General features: G+C 39.3%; 1 protein-coding gene across 1 annotated transcript; it reads left to right on the top strand.

Annotated features, from left to right (window-relative positions):
- The first annotated feature begins 4,592 nt into the window (after positions 1 to 4,592).
- Positions 4,593 to 26,645, top strand: LOC131874376 (period clock protein-like). The gene is made up of 2 exons (XM_059217719.1): positions 4,593 to 4,770; positions 26,488 to 26,645. The coding sequence occupies exons 1-2, from the start codon at positions 4,593 to 4,595 to the stop codon at positions 26,643 to 26,645; spliced, it is 336 nt and encodes a 111-aa protein (XP_059073702.1).
- Positions 26,646 to 26,829: the final 184 nt, after the last annotated feature.

Genomic DNA, 26,829 nt, shown 5'->3' on the forward strand with positions numbered 1-26,829 from the left:
AGATTGTTTTAACATCATACATATGTTGTAAAATGTAAAGGTTAATACTATACTATGTTATCAGGCAAGGAACCTAGTCGGTAAACCCTAAGGAACCTAGTCGATAAACCCTAAGGTTATCGCTATCGGTTAATGAAGGCGGAATGTCTATCGAGTGAAGTTTAGTATTCACCGAGTTGTTACCAAGTTGTAACCGAGCTATAACAGAATGCATTAAATGTTTGCATGCGATATTTAATGAAAGAAGCTGATGAGCTGGAGCGGATCAATGATTGGTAAGCTGTGGAAGAAGTTTGTTAACGAATCTAAGGCAATGGAAAGTTGACATGAAGATCTACAGCTCAGATTGAACCGCAATACCCTGGCACAAGTTCTAAGACTATTATGCAAGTTCCAAGGCAGGGTAAAACATTTTCAGATCAAAAGATGCATTGAACCTGGACAAGATTGAAGATCTAATGGCTATGATTGATCATGGGAAATGTGATCAAGGAGATTAAGCAGTTACCTAATTGTTTATAAATAGGAAACTGTTGATAAACAATGTATGCGGGCAAGTGTATGCATAAGGATGCTACATAGTGATTACTGAGCACAAAAGCTTGAAGACCTGTTAGAATAACAGAGTATAGAAGCCCATCAGATAGACAAGATTAGTTCTATGTCTAGATTGTATTGAACAAATAAGAATCTGCTTTAGCATTTTAGATGTGAAGTTGCAGATAAATTTTTATTACTGTTATTTTGTGAAAGTGACAGAAAATCTCTTAACCGAGTGGACTTAACAGTCTTATATGTAAATCCTCTAACAAGGTCACATTCTGATTGAGTGCTTGAAATCCTTTGAGAAGGTCACTTCTAACAAAGTGAAGATCCTAACAGATTTGAGGGAAATCCCTTAACCGAGTCACATCTAGGAATGTGTTTGTAATCTTTAATAGGATTTGCTTTTAACCGAGCATACTCTAGAAGAGTATATTTCTTAGTGGGTCCGAAATCCCACAGTGGTTTTTACCTATTTGGGTTTCCACGTTAAATCTGGTGTTATGAGGTTTATATTGTTCATATGCTTTTGAGTTTGCATGTTTGATAATTTTGGTTATATGACTGATATATATGTTACCGAGGTTGAATCTGATGTATTTATGGATGATTAAGTTTGTATGATTCACCCCCCCCCTCTCATCTTGTTGGCTATTGGATCTGTACTTATATTAAGTATCAGAACTATCAGAAAGTGTATGCGGTGAAAATGGATAACAACAATAATTGAAAGGCTATAATGAATTCAACCACAAAACCCTAGCCTAACAACAACAAAGATCCACCATAACATATGAAGATTACCTAAGACAATGCAAATCAAATGAAATCACAAAGATTATACCATCACATGTCCAATAGGATTTGGATCTCCATTCTTCCTATCTCCATTGATCTTGCTTGATATATTTGCTCTCAGATTTTATATGTGCACAAGAGCTCAACAAAGAATGAAAATGTGGTTGCAAGTAGGATTGCATATGAAAGTTCAAAAGCGTAGTGTAGTCAATTGACCAATCAGTTAGTTAGGGTTCGATAATGAAGGAAGCATCTCCTTATATAGAAGACACTATATGAAATGGAGGGATAAGATTGAGAGGTGTAAAAGATAAATGGTCGGCTATGATTAGAGGGTAGGTAGAGGAAATAAGAAAATAATGAGAGGGTAGGTAGTGTAGGAATTAAGAGATGAATGACATGTGTCATAGGTAGAAAAGGCTAATGAATTAATTAAATAAATAAAGATTTATTTAATCAATAGAGGAAGTGAGATCAATTAAATAAATAAGATTATTTATTTAATTCAGGAAAAGGGGAATTTAAATAAATAAATGTATTTATTTAATGAGAAATAAGGCTAGAAGAGGGTAAATGAATTAATTAAATAAATAAAGATTTATTCAATTAATAGAAGAATTAGGCTAAAATAATTAAATAAATAAAGATATTTGTTTAATTAGACTGGACAATTTTAGGTGTCTACATTTTGCCCCTCTTTGAGACAATGCAGCTTGTCACGTTGTTTCAAAGAAGATAATATGAACTGATACAAAGTTGCCCCAAGATGGGAATGGTATGCCCCCTCAAGAGATTGGATGAAAATGTCTGAAAAGATCACAAACGATATCTCAATAAGAAAGAAAAGGTAGAATGGACTGACAAGATAAGATAGGGTGACAGAGTCACGAGATAATGAAGACTGACTCAGGAAACGAGGGCTAGGGCTAGGGCTAGGGCAGTCTATAAAATAGACCATGAGGGGAATACATCCTCATTGTCATCCACACATCCAAGAGATCAGAGTGGAGAGAGAGAATATAGCATCAACAGTGAGCAGCGATGGCATCGGTTCACAGATTTGATCACGTTCGCCAATTTCAGAGGCCAGCAGATGCAGGAGAGCTGGTGAGTACCACAAAACCTCCTTGTACTTTGTCATTAATGCATGTTAGATAATGCATTTAATGCATTTTAGAATATGTCAAACAAGGTCAAAAAATGTCGAGGCACGTCTGTGTTGGTGCCAAGCGCATCTAGGTTAGCTAGGTGCGTTTGTGTTTGTGCCAGGCGTGTTTGTGCAAGAAAAGGTGTCTATGTCAAATGTGAGCGTGTTTGCATTGTGCAGGTGCGTTTGTGCTATGTGGGCATGTCTGTGTAGAGTAGGCACGTCTATGTATTTCAGGCGCATCTGTGCAGAGCAAGCATGTTTATGCAATATGTAAGCGCATTTATGTCGTGAAGGCGAGTTTATGTCAAAAATGTGCATTTATGTCTTCTACAGCAAATCGACAGTTTTGTGATGAACATACGTTGTCAATTGGATAAGCTGCTGAGAGGATACACTCAAGCAGGTCCTCTAGGGAAGACTAGGATAGATCAAGGCACTTTGTGATGAACAGGGAGTACCAAGATATAGTACTTTGTGATGAACAGGGAGTACTAATATGAGCAGCACTTTGTGATGAACAGGGAGTGCAAATATGAGCAGCACTTTGTGATGAACAGGGAGTGCAAAAACACGTAGTACTTTGTGATGAACAGGGAGTACCACTAGGATAGAAGCAACACTTTGTGATGAACAGTGAGTGTCACTAGGATAGAAGAAACACTTTGTGATGAACAGTGAGTGTCACTAGGATAGAAGCAACACTTTGTGATGAACAGTGAGTGTCACTAGGATAGAGTATCATATGATAGATATAAGCACTAGGATAATAAGCAGCATTGTGATGAACAGTGAATATCACTTTAACTGACACAGTTGATTTGCTTGACTGCAGGAGTATCTACCTATGCTGGAGTCATGGGAGAGATTCCCATTGACTCAGAGGTTACGACCGGAGCTGACATTTGAGGACAGAGCCGCAATTGAGGTTATGGGTTTGCGATTCATTCTGTATGTGCCTGAGTTTCGGGTGAACATGGGGTTGCTGACTATGCTAGCTGAGAGATGGAACTTAGAGACGTGCACTTTCCATTTGACGATGGGTGAGATGATAGTCACCTTGGAAGATGTGTACAGGATTCTGAGGTAATCAATCGATGGGGAATTGATACCCTATGATCGAGATGGAGACAGGGATGCCCTAAAATGAGTGTTTCAGGATCCAGGACTAGAGATGAGGGCTGGACATGTGGCTTGGGATACCATGATAGCGGCAGGACTGGCGCTACCAGTGGTGCTAGGAGGAGTGATCTATGGGTTCCTGTATCTAGATAGGGCGACACAAGGGTTGGCTGTGGACTGGGGGAGCACATTGGAGACACTGGTGAAACAGCATACCAGATATGCCTGGGGACCGTGCATGCTGGCAAACTTATATTATGAGCTTCATCAGTTCGTATACCATGGATCCGTAGGATTGGGTTGTGGAGTGACACTATTGCAGGTATGGGCTTATGAGCATCTGTCGGACCCAATCGATACATTTCAGAGGCAGGGGCCATGGGCGTAGTTTTGTTCATTTATATGACATGATTACATCTCAGCCACAGATCAGGAGACTGGAGCACTGGCGCAGGGTCATTGATGAGATTGACACCATAGTATGGAGGTCGTACTGAGAGTGCGAGGAGTGGGAGGATGACGCAGAGGAGCTGCCATACACTTTCAGGAGTAGGTATCTAATTGGGTGAACGCCCTATGTACTGGAGAGGTAGTTGGTGGACAGAGTATGCAGGCAGTTTGATAGGATTCAGCGGATGCCACGGGGTTCCGGGATGTATTCTCGGATAGTCAGGGATCAGGCACACTTTGGGCCGTTGTTATCATATGATCAGGCAGTGATGCAGCTGGTAGAGATGGTGCCCATGCCTTGGGATATGTGGCTAGAGATAGAGGATGCCAAGATGGATGTAAAGTATACTACATATTTGGCTGAGCATCCATTTCCATGACTGACAGACCCAGGGGAGCAACTAGATGGACATGGTGGGGGTGATGAGGATGATGATGGAGATGGTGGAGGTAGAGGCCAACGAAGGAGGTGGGGTGTGATAGGGGAGAGTAGAGTGGCTCTGTAGAGAGAGGGTGGGGAGGAGAGATAGGCATGGGCGGTGAGAGGCCGAGGCAGATTGCCATTACAAGTGCCAGCAGCACAGGGTCCCAAACAGGTACAGGGAGAGGGACATGGACAAAGGCAGCCACAGGAGCAGCCACAGGTACATGGACAGGGGCAGCCACAAGAGCAACCATAGGTACAGCCACCAGTATAGGGGCAGCCACAGGTGCAGGGGGGAGGAGGAGGATGAGCTATTGGAGTTGAGGGAGATCTACCAGGGATAGGCAGATGAGATCTAGGATCTGGAGAGGGAGACAACTAGGCTTAGGCGACAGCTGAGGGACATAGAGTTGGAGCGGGATCAAGCCATCCAACGCTATACTGAGACTGAGATAGAATTGAGGGCTAGGAGGCAGGAAACATAGGACACAGGGGCTAGATACGCCTATGTTCTGCAGGTAGAGGAGGAGATAGGCTACTGGCGAGACCTATACTACGGGGCAGTGCCACCAGATCAGCGGGCTAGGAGCTTTCACAGACCATTGCGAACAGCGACAACCACTGGAGGGAGTCAGAGGAGACAGGTGTCTAGTGGTGGGGCTATGGGTCCTCCACCACCACCAAATAGGGGGGGCAGGAGAGATGATCCTGGGATGGGTCCTTCCAGGGCTCAGACTCCGTCGAGGCCAGGCGGCTCTGAGGGAGGGAGTTCATCATAGCCTTAGAGGGCTCCCTATGTATTAGTTTTGTACCATTTTGTATGATGATGTAGACACCTTCAGGTGATTGTAGCCATATGATTTTGACATCATTGTATCATGACACTTATTATTATATATATATGAGATTCATCCTTGTGGTAGCTATATGCATGTGTACCTATGTGATGAGATGTTTCATGATGTATGTTTCTATGTATATGATATGGATGCAAATATGTATATCATGCAATGCAATATTTTTGTTCTTTTATATTTTTATGTGTATGCATGATGCAAATGTGAATGTATGAAATGTTAATGAATATGATGAGAATGTAGAATGTAGGATGTGATGCAATTGTGATATTTATATGTATGTACGAAATGCTTAATATGTGGTAATGTAGGTGAAACTACATGAGATGCAAATGTTTTTGGTGTGTCATTATACTCAGTCGTGTGATATTAGGCTACATGGACTCAAGAAGGATGATGGAAGTCAATCAAGAAAGGGGGATGAAAGGTAGAAGATATGAAAGTGAAAGAGCTTCTTGTGCATTATCATCATTGAGCTTTATTATGGCAAAATAGGTGATGCTCTGCAAAAAGGATTAGAAAATCTGTTTGATGGCAACACACACAAGAGCACAAGAAACAAACGTTAGTGTTAGCAACAAAAGATTATCCTAAACAGGCATATCAAGAGAGATATTAAGCATGAAATAGAAAGCATATAAACATAAAATGAAATAGCTAATCAAGATGCTCATAGTTGCTCCTCCCTTGTTCCTCTCCTCTCCAAGTCCCAAATGAGTGTAGCTCTCAGCAGCTTTTTGCACTATGGATGCTTATGGAGGATTGAGATTTAATACTAAGCTTCAAATATGAAATGAAAAGCTAAATACTATGCTAGAGTAGATAGTGATGCTATGAAAAAGCTCTATGCTAATGCCAGTATAACAACAATACTCTAAAATGCTTCTCTTTTGCTTGAGGAGAAGGGTTCTATTTATAGAAGAAATGGGGAAATGAAGGGTTAAGATTGAATGGTTTAATCAAGGGCCAAGTTTGAAAGTTGGGGATCCATGTGCACAATTGGCACCAATAAAATGGTGACAAGTGTCAACATAGGATTGGGTTGAGAGAAGAGGTTGGAGGCATTAAAGGCCTGAGGAGACCTCATGGTTATCTAGAAGGCAAGGGTCAAGTCTAAATTAAGATTACCCACTGGATTAAGAGTTAATCCAAGGATAAACCTTTGTGCAAATGTTTAAGAGATAATCATGGTCAAAGCATTAATGGCCTGATGAGACCTTTGGGTTGGGTAGAGGTTGAGTCAAAACAAATGTTTTAACCATGTGGGAGGGTTGAATTAACCATTAATGGTTATTGGAGACTTTGGGGATTAAGTGGTTGAAGGTTGAAAGCTTTCAAAGGTTATCCAAGACTTTGAGCCATTTAGTGGTTGAAGGTTGGAAGCTTTCAAAGGTTATCCAAGACTTTGAGGGTTAATTTGTTGAACACACAAAGCATTAATTGCTTTTCAAAGACTTTGGAGTCTTTGAGAAGTGACTCCAATTTGCTTAGGAATGTGACAATATTTAGGGGATGGATTAGGCTAATTAGGAAGGGTTTAGAAGAATTTAGAAGGGGTTTAGGCATGCAAGTGGATTTTGTAGGAAAATGCAAGTGGGAGAAATTTTGGTATTTTCAATTAAAATAAAATCATTTATTTCAATTAAATGGTGTAATTTGCATTTGGATAAATATTCAAATAAATATTAATTTATTTAAATGAGAAAATGAAGATAAAGCATTTAAATGCTTGAAGACTTTGAGGGAAACCATTAAAGGCTTGAAGACTTTAAGGAAAACCATTAAAGTCTTAAGAAGACTATAGAAGGAAGCCATCAAGTTTGAAGACTTTAAAGCCATCAAGTTTGACTACTTTAAGGGAAACCATTAAAGGTTTCAAGTGGGTGAGGATAAATAGGATTTTAAATAAATAATTTATTTAAAATAGTTGTGCAACTTGCTTTTGTAGGAAAATGCAAGTGGGTGGAGGATAAAGGTGATTTAAATAAATGTTAATTTATTTAAATGTGAGAGGTGGGATTTTTGGGGGATTTAAATAAATATTAATTTATTTAAATGTGAGAGAATATTTAATTAAATAAATATGATTTATTTATTTAATTAATGGTCTGAATTTGGTTAAGTGAATTAAATCAAATAAATTGAATAATTTATTTAATTAATAGGAGAAGAGGGTTAAGATGAATTAATTAAATATTAATTTAATTAATTATTAATTGATGGTTAAATAATCAAATAAATACTAAATATTCATTTAATTAAGTGGACAGATTTATGTGACTACATTTGCCCCTCTTTGAGACGGTGCAGTTTATCGCATCGTTTCAAAGAAAGAAAAATAGGTGTGAAGAAATGCCCCATAAAATGTAAATTTAATGGGTGGTATGCCCCCTCGAGAGATGGGCCGAATTTTTTTTTGAAAAATTGGGCGATCTCTCGAAAAAGAATGAAAAGTGGAGGGGAAGTAGAATAAAAGAAATTAGAACTAATGATTAAAGAATGGGAGAAAATGGAGTGAATATGAAGAAACAACAAGCCAGCAAGTACCCTGAGGTCATGCAAGAGATACATAGCAGATGTAGTGTGGGGTTTGGATTGATGCTATACAATTGATCAAAATTGGTTGGACAATCTGGTGCAATCGGTTTAATTGCCCCGGTCAAGTCAAAGCGTGACAGTTGATGTCAGTTGGTCGCTTGGACATGATAAAGTCTGAGTAAGTGAATCAAAGTGACCTGATGGTGACTTAGACAATTGATGTAATTGTCCGATGAAGTCAAGGTATATGAAGCAAAATACTCGTTGAGACGTAGACAATTGATGTAATTGTCCGTTGGATTGTGTTTGATTGGTTGATCAATTGATAGTGTGTGCGTGTGATGGATGATTGTGGTGAATCATAGCAGCCCCGTTGAGACTAGGTCATTATGATAAATGCCTGATGTAGTCTAGGATTACCATAATCGATTACCTGTTGAGACCCGAAGATACTTGATCAGAGTATCTGTTGATAGTCTAGGTGTGTGGGAGTCGATGTATCTGTGTAGATAGAGTAACTGGCTTAATTTATTGGATGACTTATGATAGGAAACACAATCCCTCCTATTTAGAGATGGATGGTGATGAACGTGGCTTGATTAGGTTGATTGGGACACGATGTAGGGTATGTGATGCTGATTATTGAGATGGGGAGGGTGGGGGGGGTTCAATTTTAAATAGAAGAAATGGAGGACCTATGACTCATTCCTATGGAAGAAGAGGAAAATAGAGTATGCATTATTATGACTACGTATGCATGATATGCAGCTATTATGAATGTATGGATGGATGGAATGCAACGAAATGCAATATATATAGATGAGATGGAATGACGATCCATGGTGCTTTATTTTTCATCATTGAGCTTTAAAATGTTGGAAGAAAATACAAGCAACTTGACATAAAGATTCAAGATGACCAGAGTATTTCTTACATGGATTTTGATATAGCAAGTTAATACAAGCAACTTGATATAATGGATCAAGTTGACCTGAGTATTGCTTGCGGAACAGACAAGGATTATCTCCGTTCATGCATGACTTGGATCGTCCTCCTTGATCTTAGGCTGATCAGATCCTGAGACAAGTGCATACCGTACTAAGAAAATAAAACCTTTATCCAAATTGGATGAGAAGGAACCAAAGAATGAGCATTGTACCTGTAAACAAACAATATATACATAAAGAATAAAAGAATATGGATCCTTGGTAATGGTTCATGCTCATATGGTCAAGGTATACGCTGTAGTCAGCAAGCCGTAATGATCTATGACTGCATTTGGCATAAGATCACGTAGCTTAGTGAACTTCCCACGTAGACACCATTAGTACATGCCCCAGAACTTCATCGGAAATAATGCACAAACGATACAAAACAATGTTGAAAAGATCCCGATACAGATAAACAAATGAATTACTCACAAATCAACCAAGTATTTGACAGCCTAACAGAATTTTCTTGTCAAAGAAAACATCATCTTGTCTTTGTTTTGGTAAGGAAGGATGCATCCTTGTTTTAAAGACAGTTTTGGATTGTTGATGTGGATTGTGTGGTTGTTTGGTAAATGGTCATTGTGTGAGTAGTTTGTCGCAATGTTTGTTTTGGTATCTGCATGGATGAGTATGTACAAGGTGTTGCCATGTTTTTGTGTGATTTTTCAATGGTTTTGTCGATGTTTTTGGATTTTGAATTATTTTGAATGTTTTTGGTATTTTTGCGAGATATTTTTGAATGTTTTTGGATTTTTGATGATTGTTTGAATGAAGAACTTAATGAATCATAAGATAATGTAGAATCCACTTCCATCAATAGGTTAAAGGCATTGCCCCCGGTTTTAGACATGACTATGAAAAAGCGGGATGCAAGATGTATGGAGTACTATCATAATTGCAGAGGAATAACAAGCCATGGTTGATGGATGGATGGATGTATGTATGAAGTAGATGTGATCGCCACAAGTCTGAAAGATAATGGAGCCATAGCCTTTACGAGTGGTGCCTGTTTGCCAGGTTTTCACCATCGTTCTTACCCAAGGTGCCACCGGAGTGGTTGTTCACCGTTTGGATGCATGATTTTTCTTTACTTTTTTGAATGTTTTTATATTTTCTTCAGGACATTTTTCTGAATGTTTTTTGGTATTTTCTGATAGGCAGGGGAGCCTGATGCTCTGTACAGCTTATGTGTAAAACCGTTTGAGGTGCATGCTGTTGATTGGATCTGCGAGCGGTTCTCCGTCTGATGTAGCCAACTGATATGCCCCGGACCCGAATACAGCAGTGACAACATATGGGCCCAACCAGTTTGATTCAAACTTGCCTTGATGTTCTCTGTTTGGTTGGTTGCGAGGATTTTCTCGAAGAACAAGATCACCTACCTCAAATGTACGAGATCTAACTCGGTGATTGTAGCTTCTACTCATGCGCTGCTGATAGGCTTTGAGATGGTTGTATGCAGCTTGTCGCTTCTCATCAAGTAGCTCCAAGTCCTGAAGGCGTGAGACTCTGTATGCGTCATCATCAATGAGATTGTGCAAGGAAACCCTTAATGATGGTATCTTGACCTCAATAGGCAAGATAGCTTCTGCACCATAGACCAATGAATAAGGAGTTGCACCTGTAGGGGTTCGAATGCTAGTTCGATATGCCCATAGCGCTGGATTCAATTGAACATGCCAATCACGACCGGCATCATTGACTGTCTTCTTTAGGATCCTCAATATGTTTTTATTGGATGCTTCGGCCTGACCATTGCCTTGTGGGTAATAGGGAGTGGAAAAGCGGTGTTGGATATGAAATTTCTCACAAAGCTCACGGACATCCTGATTTTTGAAAGGAAGACCGTTATCTGTGACAATGGACATGGGCACACCATACCGACAGATGATGTAATTGAGGATGAATGAGGCGATCTGCTTGCCGGTGACTTGGGTAAGTGGAACAGCTTCGATCCACTTGGTGAAATATTCGGTGGCGGTAATAATGAATTTATGGCCATTGGATGAAGATGGATGGATTTTACCCACAAGGTCAAGGCCCCATTGACAAAAAGGCCATGGTGTTGTGATTGGTTGTAGTTCCTGTGCTGGTGCATGTATCAGGTCGCCATGAACTTGACATTTCTTGCATTTCCTGACAAAGTAGTAGGAATCCTTTTCCATAGATGGCCAATAGTATCCAGCTCGCATGAGTTTCTTGGCTAGTGACCAAGCCAGTTTGGTACAAATTTGCCCTTCTTCTCTCTGTCTTGCTGATTTTTAGGATTTTCTCTGAGAACCAAATCACCTACCTCAAATGTGCAAGGCTTGACTTTATGATTGTAGCTGCGACTCATTCATTGTTGATAAGCCTTGAGATGATTAAAAGTAGTTTGTCTTCGTTCGTCCAATAGTTCAAGTTCTTGTAAGCGAGAGACCCTGTAGTCTTCGTCACTAATAATGTTTTGCAAGGAGACTCATAAAGAGGGTAACTCAACCTCAATAGGCAAGATAGATTCAACACCGTAGACAAGCGAATAGGGTGTAGCTCTTGTAGGTGTGCGGATGCTTGTGCAGTAGGCCCAAAGTGCAGGATTAAGTTGGCTATGCCAATTGCAGCCAGCGTCGTCGACTGTCTTTTTTAAGATTTTAAAGATTGTTTTATTAGACGCCTCAGCTTGACTGTTACCTTGGGGGTAATAAGGTGTGGAGAAACGATGGGTAATATGGAAGCGATCACAGAGTTCATGAACATCCTGATTTTTGAAGGGAGGCCCATTATCGGTGATGATGGAAGCAGGAATACCGTATCGACAAATGATATAGTTGAGAATGAATGTAGCAATTTGTTTTCCAGTGACTTGTGTGAGAGGCACAGCTTCGATCCATTTTGTGAAATACTTTGTCGTAGTGATAATGAATTTATGACCATTGGAAGAAGGAGGGTGAATCTTGCCTATGAGATCGAGTCCCCACTGACAAAAGGGGCAAGAAGTCGCAATTTGTTGAAGTTCTTGTGTTGGCGCATGGATGAGGTCTCCATGAAGTTGACACTGCTTATATTTCTTGACAAACTGATATGAGTCTTTTTCCATATTGGGCCAGTAATATCCAATCCTGATGAGTTTCTTGGCTAAGGTAGGACCACTAGAATGTGGACCACATATCCCTTCATACACTTCACATAACGCAATCTGAGCTTCATCTCTTTCTAAACATCTAAGAAGAGTGCCATCTAGACTTCGATGATATAGGATATCGGCTAAAATGATGTATCGAGAAGATTGGCGAATGAAAGTGTGATGTTGGTTATTGGATAGATCAGGAGGAAGGGTATTGTCATGAAGGTATGTGAAAATGGGACCATATAACTGGGACTCAGGACTGATGACACATATCATCTCAGTAGGAGTGATCTCATACGAGGGAACCAAAAGGTTATCTACCAAGAACTCATAGCGGGTCTCATTCTGTGGTAGATCGATTAGTGAAGCAATTGTAGCCATGGCATCTACGGCTCGATTCTGCTCTCTTGGTATCTACTCAAAGTCTAACTTCGTGAAATGTTGTTTCAGGTCATCCACCATTCTTTTGTAAGGCATTAATTTATCATCCTTTGTTTGGTAGTCTTCAGTTGCTTGACGAATTACAAGTTGAGAGTCCCCAAAAACATGAAGTTCCTAGATCTTCCACTGAACTGCAATCCGTAATCTAGTTGTTAATGCCTCATGTTCCGCTATGCTATTAGTGTAGGGAAATGATAATCTATATGATTTTGGTATAGAACCCCCTTGAGGAGTTATGAAGAGGATGCCAGGTCCTGCCCCATGCTGTGTGTATGAGCCGTCAAAGTATAGCTGCCAAGGCTTTGCATGTGACACTGTTAAGATGGCTTCATCTGGAAATTTTGAAGTTAGAGGAACATCATCTATCATGGGAGCATCTACTAACTGATCTATGATAGCTTGTCCTTTTATTGCTTTTCTGTCCACATACTCAATGTCAAATTCACTCAGGAGCATCACACATTTGGCTAGTCGACTAGTAAGCGTTGCCTTATTGAGAAGGTATTTCAATGGATCGATCCTTGCGACCAACTTAGTTTTATGAGTTAGCATGTAATGTCACAATTTCTATGAAGCAAAGACCACAGCAAGACACGCACACTCGATTGGTGTGTAGTTTAGCTCATATCCCACCAATGTGCGACTGATGTAGTAGACTACCTTTTCTTTGCCCTTAGCGACCTATTGTGCTAAGAGTGCCCCTAGTGTTGTTGAAGTAGCTAATATGTATAGTAATAGAGGTTGATCTGGAACTGGTGGCATCAAAACTAGTGGATTTAGAAGATAATCTTTGAGTGCCTGGAAAGCTTGTTGACAATTATCATCCCATTTGAATTTGATGTTTTTATGTAGCAAGTGCTGAAAAGGATTACATTTATCTGCAAGTTGTGCTATGAATCTTCATATGGACTGGAGTCTCCCTTGCAAAGATCGAAGTTGACTGATATTTCTTGGTGGTTGCATCTCTAGGATGGCCTTGACTTTTGTTGGATCGGCTTCGATTCCTCTTTTTGAGACAATGAATCCCAGGAGCTTCCCGGAGGTTACTCCAAAGACACGTAATTTGTCTTTTTCCAACCGATCAAAAATGACTGAAAGTATGTCCAAATGTGTATCTCTATCTATTGATCTGCCCAAGAGGTCATCAACATAATCTTCCACAGTAACGTGCATGAGATCATGAAAGATAGTAGTCATGGCTCTTTGATATGTAGCGCCTGCATTTTTTAGCCCAAAGGGCATTACATTCCAACAGAAATTTCCCCTAGGACAAGTGAATGTTGTTTTGTTCTGATCCTTGGATGTGTTTTTTATTTGATTATAACCAGAGAATCCATCCATCCCAGATAACATTGCATGACCTGCTGTGAGATCTACAATCAGGTCAATGTTTGGTAATGGAAAGTCATCCTTAGGATAAGCTTTGTTGATGTCTCTGAAGTTTGTACATATTCTGATGCTACGATCTAGTTTACCGATAGGCACTAAGTTTGAGATCCATTCAGGATAATCAATTGGGTGTATGAATCTGACATCCAATAATTTTTTAAGCTCTGCCTTGACTAATAATGCCACTTGTGGATGCATCTTTCTTAACTTTTGTTTCACTAGTTTTGCCCCCAGTTTAATTGTCAAATGATGCATTACCAAATCCAAATCTAATCCAGGCATATCAGCATATGACCATGCAAAATTGATTTTTCGTTCTGTGAAGGAACTTATGAATTTTGATCTTTCTGTCTCTATCAGAGATTGAGCCAGGAATATGCTATGTGGACTTTCTTCTGTACCAATGTTTGTTTTGATGGTTTCCTCTACCAACATAGATGATTTTTCTTCATATGATGCTGGGACAATGTCAAGCCTTCCATCCTCGGGTTCCTCAGAGAGGTTTTCGCCCTTAAATACATCCTTTCTTTTTACTTTTTTGGGGTCAGACAGTGCCACAATGTGGTTTTTGCCATAAAACCCTTGATTTGTTTTTATTTTTATGTTTTTACGACTAGAAGTTCCGACACCCTCACCAAAATATGCCATGCTGTTGAGTTCTATAGTTTATCCTGCTTTATGGTCCCCAGGGGGAAGATCATCTCGTATGCCTAGATAATTAATAAAGGCTTCATCATTTTGGAATGTGTCGAACTGTGCAGGTCCTTCATTGTCCCAGTCAATAAGTTGGTGGTGAACAAGGGGAAGGCCTTTGATGTCTTCAAAGTTAGTGGGGCTAAGAGTAAAAATGCAGTTATATTCAAGTATGTCGAGGTAATCATCGAGGTTGTCGTTGGCACTCCCCTCATCTATCTCGATCGTGAACAAATCCAAATTAACATTACTAGTAGCACATTCTAGGACAGGTGTTCTCATTCTATGTGATTTCGACCTAGAACCTAGAAGCAAGGATTGTGTGGGATCCTCAGGGGTTGTTTCTTGACCAACCTTGAATTTTCTATAAAATTCCTCTTCTTCTGTGGGTTCACCTGGTTCTCTGAATGTCTCGGCGAGCTCATAGTCATTGAAGGATTTGTTTGAATCCCATTCCCATTCATTGGAGTTTGTGGAATAGCGATTCTTTTGTTGAATTCTGGCAACTTTGATTTGTAATGCTTCTCCTGTCTTTTGAGTGTTTACCTTGGAAGTCATGAAACCAAGTCCTTTAGAGCGTTCTTTTTTGAATGTCAATTCAGGTTGCAAAGGTCCAATGATGCCTTCCTTTCTTAAGCCAAGAGGACTTTTGCCATCATACCCAAATTTTTGCAGGATCTTGAACCCTTTGCCATATTTTTCACATGGTAGGCTAATGTGATCTTGTGTATCCTTTTCAGGGTCCTTGTAAAGCATTTTGTATAAGCTTTCTTCTTCCAGTTCACCCCATCTTTGAAAGATAGTAGGGTCCCATTTGAGTATAATGATAGATACCTGCTTATTAGGATGTGGTCTTCCATATTCTTTTGGTGAACTCATAACTTGTTGTAAGCACATGGTTTGATCCAAGGTGTATTCACCCATGCTCTTGTCCTGAAATTTCCCTTTAAGTTCACCTTGTTTTGATGTCGAAGGTTTTAATGATTCAGGATCAATGTATGCAGAAGAAGGGACAACTTCCCTATTACTTGGAATGATCATCTTAGTTTTCGGTCTCAAGTTATTGCAGTATATGAATGGATTAGGATCACCATTAACTGTTATTTCAACTCCGTTGTGAGGAAACTTAATGCATTGGTGATATGTAGATGGGACTGCCCTCATTTCATGAATCCAAGGACATCCTAGTAATATATTATATGTGAGATCTAGGTCTAGGACTTGACAAGCCACATCCTTTGTAACTGGCCCAACTCTGAGGGGAAAGGTGACTATGCCTTTGGATGAACGCTCTTCATCATCATATGCCTTGATGGCAATTTTGTTTGTAGAGTTCACATCTTTATCAGAATATCCCAATTGTTTAACAGTGCTCAATGTACAAATGTTTAGACCTTCTCCTCTATCTATCAGGACTCATTTTATTTGATGTTTGTGTATGAAGGCCTCAATGTGTAACGGTGCATTATGTGGTTGACTTACGGAGGTGTCATCAACTTCTGTGAATGTAAGGGAGTGTGGAACAGAAAGGTATCCCACCATGGCTTGAAACTGGTCCACGTTCAGATCAGTAGGGACAGAAGTGTCTCTCAAGATTTTGTCAAGAAAATCTTTATGTGCGGGGGATATGTGTAAGATCTCAAGGATTGAGATAAGCATAGGTGTCTTCCCCAACTATTCTACAAGGTCATACTCAGGCTTAGTTGATGAGGAAGCAATTTTTTTAGTTGGAGCACCCTGCAAAGTAAATTTACCTTGACGAGTTGTAACATGACATTCAGAGGTAGGTTCAAAAGAAGATCCAATTCCTTTTAGGATGATTTTGGGTCTTTGGGTAGAATTCTCAGGCGTTTTGTCCTTGATGATAATGGTAGAGACACAATTATCCATTAAAATGTGATTGATAGTTTCATCGTAGTTATAGGATGCTCTGGTATAGTTGGTTTGGTCATCTATGGCTGTAGCTTTTCCCTTGTCATGTTTTGGGAATGGTTCCTTAAACATCTCATGTTCTTGATTGGATGAGTGTCCTTCAATCTCAATGTCACCTCTATCAATGAGATCTTTTTTGATGTTCTTCAGTTGATGACAATTACCTATTTTATGACCTTTGCTCTTATGAAATTCACAATATTCATCATCATTCCACCAATTTGGTTTGACCTTTGGCTCATACGAAGGAAAATCTGGAATTGTGATTATCTTGTTTGCCACTAGCTTTTTGAAAATAGACTCAAGTGGTTCTCCCAATGAAGTGTACTTCCTTCATGACTTGGAAGTTGTTGGAGTATTCACTTGATTGTTTGTAGAGCTTGATCCAAAAAAAATGATTTTGGATCGTACTGTATTGGCATCCACAACACCATCATTGACTACGTTCTTGTTTTTATTCCAAAATCTTGGCTTATCTTTTCCTTTAAAGTCATCTTTGTTTTCCTTGAATATTTTGATGACTCCTTGTTCAATTAGGACCTTCTCTGTTGCTAAGCCTTTTTCAATGACATCCTTGAAGGTGGAAAAACAAGATTTTCTTAGGTCATAACCAATGTCTTTGTTGACATTCTGGGTGAACATCTCTACCATTTGTTTTTGTGGAATTTTACAAGAGCTCTGCTGGTTAGATTTCTCCATCTTTGTAAAAATGATGAAAAAGATTCTCCATCCTTTTGCTTGGTATTGCACAAGGTAGTTACTGATATGTTTGTCTCTATGTTGTATGAGAAATGTTGGATAAATGCATCTGCTAAGTCACCCCATGACTTAATTCCATGTGGAAGTTGGGAGAACCATTCCATAGCTTGATCACCTAAGCTTTGTGGGAATAATCTCGTCTGACATGTCTCTTCTGCTGCTACCTCAATGCAAGCTATGAAAAACTGTCATATGTGTGCCTTAGGATCCCCTTTTCCTCTATACTTATCAAACTTAGGTTTCACAAAGTGTGTAGGAAATGGAGGCATTGGAATGCTTTTGTCAAATGGATAGGGACATATGTCTCTCATTGTGTAAGTTGGCTTCGGTGTATTTATGTCCTCCATTTTCTTTTACAAGTCCTTGATTTGCTATTCCAAATTGTTCTTAGGTGGAGACCAACTTCTTGGACCATACCCCATGCCTGAACCACCGGGTGGAGGAGGAGCATGTTGCATATATGGATGATATTGATCATATACATGTTCATATGGAGGAGGTTTATAATGATGCTGCGTATATGGACCACTTGGTATAGAGTCATGATGAGGAACAGAATATCAGCTTTGTCCATGTATACCATACTCTATAGGAATGTCATGAGTTTGTTCTAGTGTGTTGGCCCCAAATTTGACATGGGGTTTCCTTGTGTCCAAATTTTGAACATGCCTTTGAATATCCAATTGCTTTGGTGGTTGATCATTAGCATTGGTATGTGATTGAGTATATTTTTCTACATAAGACTTCCATAATGGTCTATGAAGGTGAGTATCATATGCTTGACCATGTGTGTATGGGACCTCTGGTTTTTGAAACAAAGATGATCGTGATTCAGGCACAAGATGTGGTCCTCTATTTCCTCCATTATTAGGCCTCCTTTGATCCATGTTGAGGTGAGGTTGTTGCAAAGGTCGATTTTCCATTATTTGAGACATGTCAAAATCATGAGGGATATTGGCTCCACTTTGTGCCATCACTTGTAAGAAGTATTGTCTATCTCTCCTCAATATATCCTCAACCAATAGATTGAAATGGGGATCCATAATGGTATCTTCCACTTCTACTGAATGTATGAAAAATTTGTCCATATTATCATTGTGTGTATCATTGTTGTTTGTAGTGTCCATGTGCTCAACATTTGGAATGTTTCTATAGGCATCCATGTCAGGTAATGTAGTATGATCAGAATTGAAAAAGATATCATTATCAAACTCATAGGAACTCATGTTTGTGGACTCTTGAGCCTCTTTAGTTTCTCTCCTAGATTTTTGGGAACGAGTTTCAACCATGAACTAGGTATTGACCAAGATGTGTGAGACTAGATGAAAATGGAAAGATATGAAAGACCAAGAGTTGGATGGAATGTAAATGAATCTAAAGTTTATTTGCAATGTCCAAAGTGTAAGCTCAAGTATGTATGTAGTAGATTAGGTGTGGTTTCCAAAGAGATGATAGTTTCTCTTGATGAGGTAAGTTGACCTTGACTCTAAGTAAGACCAAATGAGAGCCAAAGGTGATAGACCTTGATGAGGGACCACTTAGCAAAATGTTGTTGTATGTAATGTGTTGACAAAGTATGAGGACAAGCAAATGACCTTTTGACTCAAGTTTAGACAAATGTGAATGTAATGAAAGGTGTAAAGCAATGATGGACTTTGTAAGACTTAAAGATAAGTTGAATGCTAGATGAAAACCCAGAGAGATAACCTAGGAAGCTCAATAAGTTTGAAACTGACTGTTCTTGTTTGCCGAATTATGAAAGTTTTCAATCCTAAACACAGATGTGCCTATATACTTCACAGACATGCTTAAAGGACATAGACGCTATTCTGTCAGACACAGACACGTTTCTGAGATGTTGTAAATGAAATGTTTCTCAAAAGACACAGATGTGTTTCTGCCCTTCACAGACGCATTTAGATGACACAAACGCGGTTTTGTGAGACACAGATGTGTTTCTGTAAACTTTGTGCAATTTTTCCAATCTGTGAAATTGTTTTGTTGTGACCAAATTTGAATGTTTGACTATTTTTCGTGACAAGAGGACACAGTGTTGATGAAGACTCAATGTTTGTAGGTGTTTAGACTCAAAATGACTCAAAAGAAAGTGTGTTGTTTTGATGTAAAATTGTTTTGCATACACTTGAAGACACAAAAGACATAATGTTTTGATGTTTGGTCTTTGAATGTTTGATTGTTTAAAATAAGTCAAGCACAATTATTATGGCTAGCCAGGACAATAGTTGTTGATTCCAACATGTGATTTCCCCCGAGGCTACGCTATTCAAGGTGGATACTTAGATGCTTGACCCACTGGCTCCACCATCAGCACTCACTTCTCAGGGCAGCCAAGCATCAATCCCCAAGAAAAATCCTTGTGGTGAACTTTGTATCTCTACTAAGAATCGTATGTGTGTGGGCCGCTCCAGAGGTCCAACCTCCTGCCCCAACAACTAGAAGGATTTTGGCTTCTAAAACAAAGAGGTGCTAGTAAGGGCATCCGCTCATGTGGCCATACATGTAACACTTTTAGCTCTATAAATATAGAAGGCTACCAGCTGGTAGGGGTTACGCCCTACAAATGATCAAATAAATTTGATCAAACGGGTTTATGGGGAGACATAGTGTCGGTATGAACTAATCAGCACACATTATCCATAGTTTTCACCATGGATACAATTGTTTATAGTGGTTCGGAAGAGGTGGGTTTTCCTCGCTACCACTTGGATTGTTCTCTCCTCACTAGTAGTCCTAATGACCACATGGAGAAACAGGCCCTCTAAAGATTAAACAAAAAGAGCCTATTGCTCAAGACACAAAAGACACTGGTTCAATTTTAGTGCACCAATTGAAGCGTTTGCTAGTCTATGAAAATAAGGCACACAATAAAGATAAAAAACCCTTGCCAAAATTCTGCAACAAAGATTTGTTAGTAGTTCTACAATAATACCCCTCCTGCAAGCACACAAGTTACGTAAATCCTTCAACAAAATGATTTTGCTTTCAAAACAAGCTGCACCAATTTCGTTAGCTAGATCTGAAGATGTTAGCTCAAAATAAACCAGATCTGAAACCCGAATGACTAAAAACCAAATCAAAGAAACACAGACACGGTTATTAGAAACACAAACGTTATATAAATTCACAAACGTGGTTCAATTTGACACAGGTGCGGTTCCTGAACACAGACCCGACTAAGGAACATAGACGCGTTCCCAAAAAATCTGCAAAGAAAAAATAAAATACTGTCAAAGGTGTGGACGCGATTCTAGGTGTCACAGACACGACAGAAAATCAAAAATGCGATCTGGGAGTTTGCAGACGTGAAAATATCACAATGTCGTCGAAAATGTCAGATCTACAACTTCAAAAACACAAAATTTGCAACAAAATATGTTAAATACAAAAGGGACAGGAGTCCCACCGGGCGTGCCAAAATGTATACGGTGAAAATGGATAACAACAATAATTGAAAGGCTATAATGAATTCAACCACAAAACCCTAGCCTAACAACAACAAAGATCCACCATAACATATGAAGATTACCTAAGGCAATGCAAATCAAATGAAATCACAAAGATTATACCATCACATGTCCAATAGAGTTTGGATCTCCATTCTTCCTATCTCCATTGATCTTGCTTGATATATTTGCTCTCAAATTTTATATGTGCACAAGAGCTCAACAAAGAATGGAAATGTGGTTGCAAGTAGGATTGCATATGAAAGTTCAAAAGCATAGTGTAGTCAATTGATCAGTCAGTTAGTTAGGGTTCGATAATGAAGGAAGCATATCCTTATATAGAAGACACTATATGAAATGGAGGGATAAGATTGAGAGGTGTAAAAGATAAATGGTCGGCTATGATTAGAGGGTAGGTAGAGGAAATAAGAAAATAATGAGAGGGTAGGTAGTGTAGGAATTAAGAGATGAATGACATGTGTCATAGGTAGGAAAGGCTAATGAATTAATTAAATAAATAAGATTATTTATTTAATTCAAGAAAAGGGAAATTTAAATAAATAAATGTATTTATTTAAATGAGAAATAAGGCTAGAAGAGGGTAAATAAATTAATTAAATAAATAAAGATTTATTCAATTAATAGAAGAATTAGGCTTAAATAATTAAATAAAGATTTATTCAATTAATAGAAGAATTAGGCTTAAATAATTAAATAAATAAAGATATTTATTTAATTAGACTGGACAATTTTAGGTGTCTACAGAAAGCACATATAGGGTACCACTTAATAACAAAAAAAAAATCTCTAGCTTAAAAAAGTAGAATACTACCACATGGTAGTTGTAAAGTACTATAATGATGATTTTTTAGGGTTTCCACACTTAGATTTATGAAAACCACTAATTTTTTAACTTAGGGACCATTACATTAAAGAGGGGTGTAAACCCAATCGATCTAGCTGTTAGAATTCATGATTATTGAATTCCCAAAATCCCAGTTATCTTCTATAAGAATACCTATCACACAATAAGAGAAAATTGAACAACAAAGAGAATTGAAGACAATTAACAATAATTGAACGTATTGCTTATTGCTTAGTTACAATGAAGGATATGACATGCTTATAAACAAATCTAACTCTAAAGATATATATCCTAAATGGTGGAGTCTACAAGATACTAAGAGTTAAAATAGAATGCATGAATTCGTCATGTATGCACAAAAAGCATAATAGACTAATTAATGCATGAAACTCTCGAAATTCTAAACATAGTTTGTTTTTCCTATTTTGTATTATGCATGGAAATATATATTAATTAATTATTCATAATTAATTAATTAACTAACTAATAAATGCCAATAATTAATAACTAACTAAGACATTGAGTATTTAGTAAATTAATATAATTAAGTGAATAATTAATATATAAATTATTCATTCCAACACCCCCCCTAAATGCAAAATTGGTAGAGGCAAAGATATAGGAAAAAGCATGCAAAGATGAATGCATGATGGGTCCCGACCTAAAGCCTAATGAGGTACCCATGAACAAACATGCAAGTTTTTTTAGAAACAGAGCAAAGGAGAAAACCCTGAATAGGAACAAAACTCCTCTCCAAAAGAGAAACAAAAAGACAAGCATGAAGAAACATTGAATCATGAAGAAGTTGCAAACACTGTCATAGAATGACTATTATGATGCTGAAAAAAGAACCTCCGAAAATAGGAATGATAGAGTGTCGATATGGTAAGTATTTCATCTCACCGACAATGCATGGGTAAATGGCCGCGATGCATCTTATAGTAAATAGGAATAATACATAAGCAATCCATCTCATAGACAATGCATGGGTAAATGGCCCTGCATCTCCTAGTACATAGGAACAAGTACTGAATACAAAGAACACTCCAACGTGAAACCAAGGAAGCATTAGCAACAATAGTAGAAAACCCCTCATAATGCTGACAAGGGAGAGTAAGACACATACGTGGAATCTGAATGCTATTCTCCATGATGCTAAAAAGAATAGAGATGTGTGCCAAAAAGATGGAGCTCCGATCACAGGAGGACAAAATAGGGCCAAGAAGTCAATGATTACTTTGGAAAAAAGAGGTAGTGGGCTGGAAATCTATCTACAAAAGTGAACCTGAGATTTAGATAGAGCGCTGAATCACCTTTCCGATGATATCTCGTTTGCAAAAAATAGAGTCTAGATGGACAAGATATGCCCCCGGGAGTGCAAACTGTAACTTTTGACTTAAACTGGCAAAACGAAAAAATCAGAAAAATATACATCCATCTCTGGAAGGGCTCGGAAAGAGATTTCCAACTATTTATGGTGAAATGGATACAACAATAACAATATTGAAAGACTAAATTGATTCAACCACAAAAACCCTAGCCTAACAACAACAAAGATCCACCATAACATATGAAGATTACCTAAGACAATGCAAATCAAATGAAATCACAAAGATTATACCATCACATGTCCAATAGGGTTTGAATCTCCATTCTTCCTATCTCCATTGATCTTGCTTGATATATTTGCTCTCAGATTTTATGTGCACATGAGCTCAACAAAGAACGGAATGTGGTTGTAAGTAGGATCTCATAAGAAAAGCGTAGTGTAGTCAAGTAGTCGGGTAGTTAGTTAGGATTGATAATGAAGGAAGCATCTCCTTATATAGAAGACACCATATGAAATGGAGGGCTAAGATTGAGAGGTGTAAAAGGAGGTCGGCTATGATTAGAGGGTAGGTAGAGAAAATAATAAAATAATGAAAAGGGGGTAGCTAGTGTAGGAATTAAGAGATGAATGACATGTGTCATGGGTAGAAAAGGTTAATGAATTATTAAATAAATAAAGATTTATTTAATTAATAGAGGAAGTGGGATCAATTAAATAAATAAAATATTTATTTAATTTAGGAAAATGATATTTTAAATAAATAAAAGTATTTATTTAAATGAGAAATAAGGCTAGAAGAGGATAAATGAATTAATTAATTAAATAAAGATTTATTTAATTAATAGAAGAATTAGGCTAAATTAATTAAATAAATAAAATATTTATTTAATTAGACATGACAATTTTAGGTGTCTACATTTTGCCCCTCTTTGAGACAATGCAGCTTGTCGCATTGTTTCAAAGAAGATAAAATGAACTGATACAAAGTTGCCCCAAGATGGGAACTTTATATAAATAAAAGTATTTATTTAAATGAGAAATAAGGCTAGAAGAGGATAAATGAATTAATTAATTAAATAAATATTTATTTAATTAATAGAAGAATTAGGCTAAAGTAATTAAATAAATAAAATATTTATTTAATTAGACATGACAAGTTTAGGTGTCTACATTTTGCCCCTCTTTGAGACAATGCGGCTTGTCACGTTGTTTCAAAGAAGATAAAATGAATTGATAGAAAGTTGCCCCAAGATGGGAATGATATGCCCCCTCGAGAGATTGGATGAAAAAATGTCTGGAAAGATCACAAACAATCTCTCGATAAGAAAGAATGGCTAGCATGGATTGACCAGATAAAGTGACAGAGTCACGGGATAATGAAGACTGACTCGGGAAACGAGGGCTAGGGTAGGCTATAAAATAGACCATGAGGGGAAAACATCCTCATTGTCATCTACACCTTCAAGAGATCAGAGTGCAGAGCGAGATAAAGAAGCAGCAGTCAGCAGCAATGGCAATGATTCACAGATTCGACCTGTTCGTCAATTCCAAAGACCAACAAATGCAGGAGAGCCAGTAAGTACCACAAAACCTCCTTGTACTTTGTTGCATTTATTGTTGTCATTAATGCATGCTAGATAGAGTAATAAATGCACTCTAGGATAGGGTCCAAAAAATGTCAAAAAAGTCCAGGGGCGTCTGCGTTGGTGCCAGGCGCGTCTATGCTCGCTTGGCGCGTCTGCGTTGGTGCTAGGCGCATCTATGTATGGAAAAGCTGCAGGTGTGTCTGTGAAATTCAAGCACGTCTGTGTAAGGTAGGCGCGTCTATGCAGAGCATAGGCACGTCTATGTTTTTCAGGCACGTCTATGCAGTCTATAAGCGCGTTTATGTCATGAAAGCGCGTTTATGTCATGAAAGCGCGTTTGTGTCTAAAAATGAATTTGTGTCTTCTAGGTCAAATCGATAGTTCTGTGATAAACATACGCTATCGATTGGATAAGCTGCTAAGAGGATACACTCAAGTAGATCCTCTAGAGAAGAATAGGATAGGTCGAGGCACTTTGTGATGAACAATGAGTACTAAGACATAGTACTTTGTGATGAAAAGGGAGTGCAAATGTGAGCAGCACTCTGTGATGAACAGGGAGTGCAAAACATGTAGTACTTTGTGATGAACAAGGAGTACCGCTAGGATAAAAAGCAACACTTTGTGATGAACAGTGAGTGTCACTAGGATAGAGTACCATAGGCACTTAGATAAAAAAGTAACATTTTGTGATGAACAGTGAATGCCACTATGATTGACATGATTGATTTGATTGACTGCAGGAGTTTTTGCCTATGCTGGAGTCACGGGAGAGATTCCCCTCGACTTAGAGGTTGCGACCTGAGTTGACATTCAAGGACCGAGCTGCGATTGAGGCTATGGGATTGAGACATATTCTGTATGTGCCTAAGTTTCGGGCGATCATGGGATTGTTGACTGCACTGGCGGAGAGATGGCACTCTGAGACTTGCACGTTCCATTTTCTGATGGGTGAGATGACAGTCACCCTAGAGGATGTATACAGGATTTTACAGATATCGATCGATGGGGAGCTGATTCCTTACGATCGAGATGGAGACAAGGATGCCCTGAGATGAGTGTTCCAGGATCCGGCATTGGAGATGAGGGCTGGACATGTTGCTTGGGATACCATGGCAGCGACAGGGTTAGCGCTACTAGCGGTACTGGGAGGAGTGATTAGTGGGTTCTTGTGTCTGGACAGAGCGACACGAGGGTTGGCTGTGGGCTGGGGAGGTGCACTAGAGACACTAGTTACTCAGCACACTAGATATGCTTGGGGACCGTGCGTGCTAGCACATTTATATTATGAGCTGCATCAGTTTGTGTACCACGGATCAGTGGGATTGGGCTGCAGAGTGACATTGCTATAGGTGTGGGCATATGAGCATCTGCTAGTGACACGACCGATACACTTCAGGGGCAGGGGCCATGGACGCAGTTTTGTGCATTTGTACGATATGATCACCTCGCAGCCATGGATTGGCAGGTTGGAGTACTGGCAGCGGGCTATTGATGATATTGATACGATGAAATGGAGGCCATACCTGGGATGCGAGTAATGGGAGGATGATGTAGTAGAGCTACCCTACACCTTCTAGAGTAGGTATCTGATTGGGCGGATGCCCTATGTACTGGAGAGGCAGCTGGTTGATAGGGTGGGCAGGCAATTTGGCAGGATCCAGCGGATGCCATGGGGTTTTGATATATACACGCGGACGATCAGGGATCAGGCACACTTTGGTCCGTTACTATCATATGATCAGGTTGTTACATAGCTAGTGGAGATGATGCCCTTACCCTGGGATATGTGGCCAAAGATCGAGGATGTCAGCATGGATGCAGAGTACACAGGGTATTGGGCCGAGCATCCATTCCCATGCTTGACAGATCCAGGAGAGCCGCTAGATGGAAATGGTGGTGGGGATGGTGATGATGATGGAGATGATGGGGGTAGAGGCCGACGGAGGAGGCGGGGTGTAGTTGGAGAGAGGAGGGTGGCGCCGCGAAGGGAGGGTGGAGAGGACAGATAGGCTTGGATTGTGAGGGGTCATAGTGGATTGCCGCTACAGGTGCCAGCAACACGGGGTCCCAGACAGGTGTAGGGACAGGGATAGAGGTAGGTACAAGTACAACCATTGGTACAGGCATAGGCATAAGGACAGGCACAGGCACAGGGACACGGGGAGCCACAGGAAGAGGCACAAGGGGCCGAGGTGGAGGAGGATGAGCTGGTTGAGCTGAGGGAGATCTGTCAGAGAAAGATAGATGAGATCCAGGAGCTGGAGAGGGAGAGGGATCGACAGAGGAGACAGCTCAGAGATACTGAGCGGGAGTGGGACCAGGCCATTCAGTGCTACACAGAGGCTGAAACAGTACTGAGGGTTGGGAGGCAGGCGGCAGAGGACATAGGA

Source organism: Cryptomeria japonica, chromosome 3, assembly GCF_030272615.1.
Source record: "Cryptomeria japonica chromosome 3, Sugi_1.0, whole genome shotgun sequence".
Classification (NCBI taxonomy): Eukaryota; Viridiplantae; Streptophyta; class Pinopsida; order Cupressales; family Cupressaceae; genus Cryptomeria; species Cryptomeria japonica.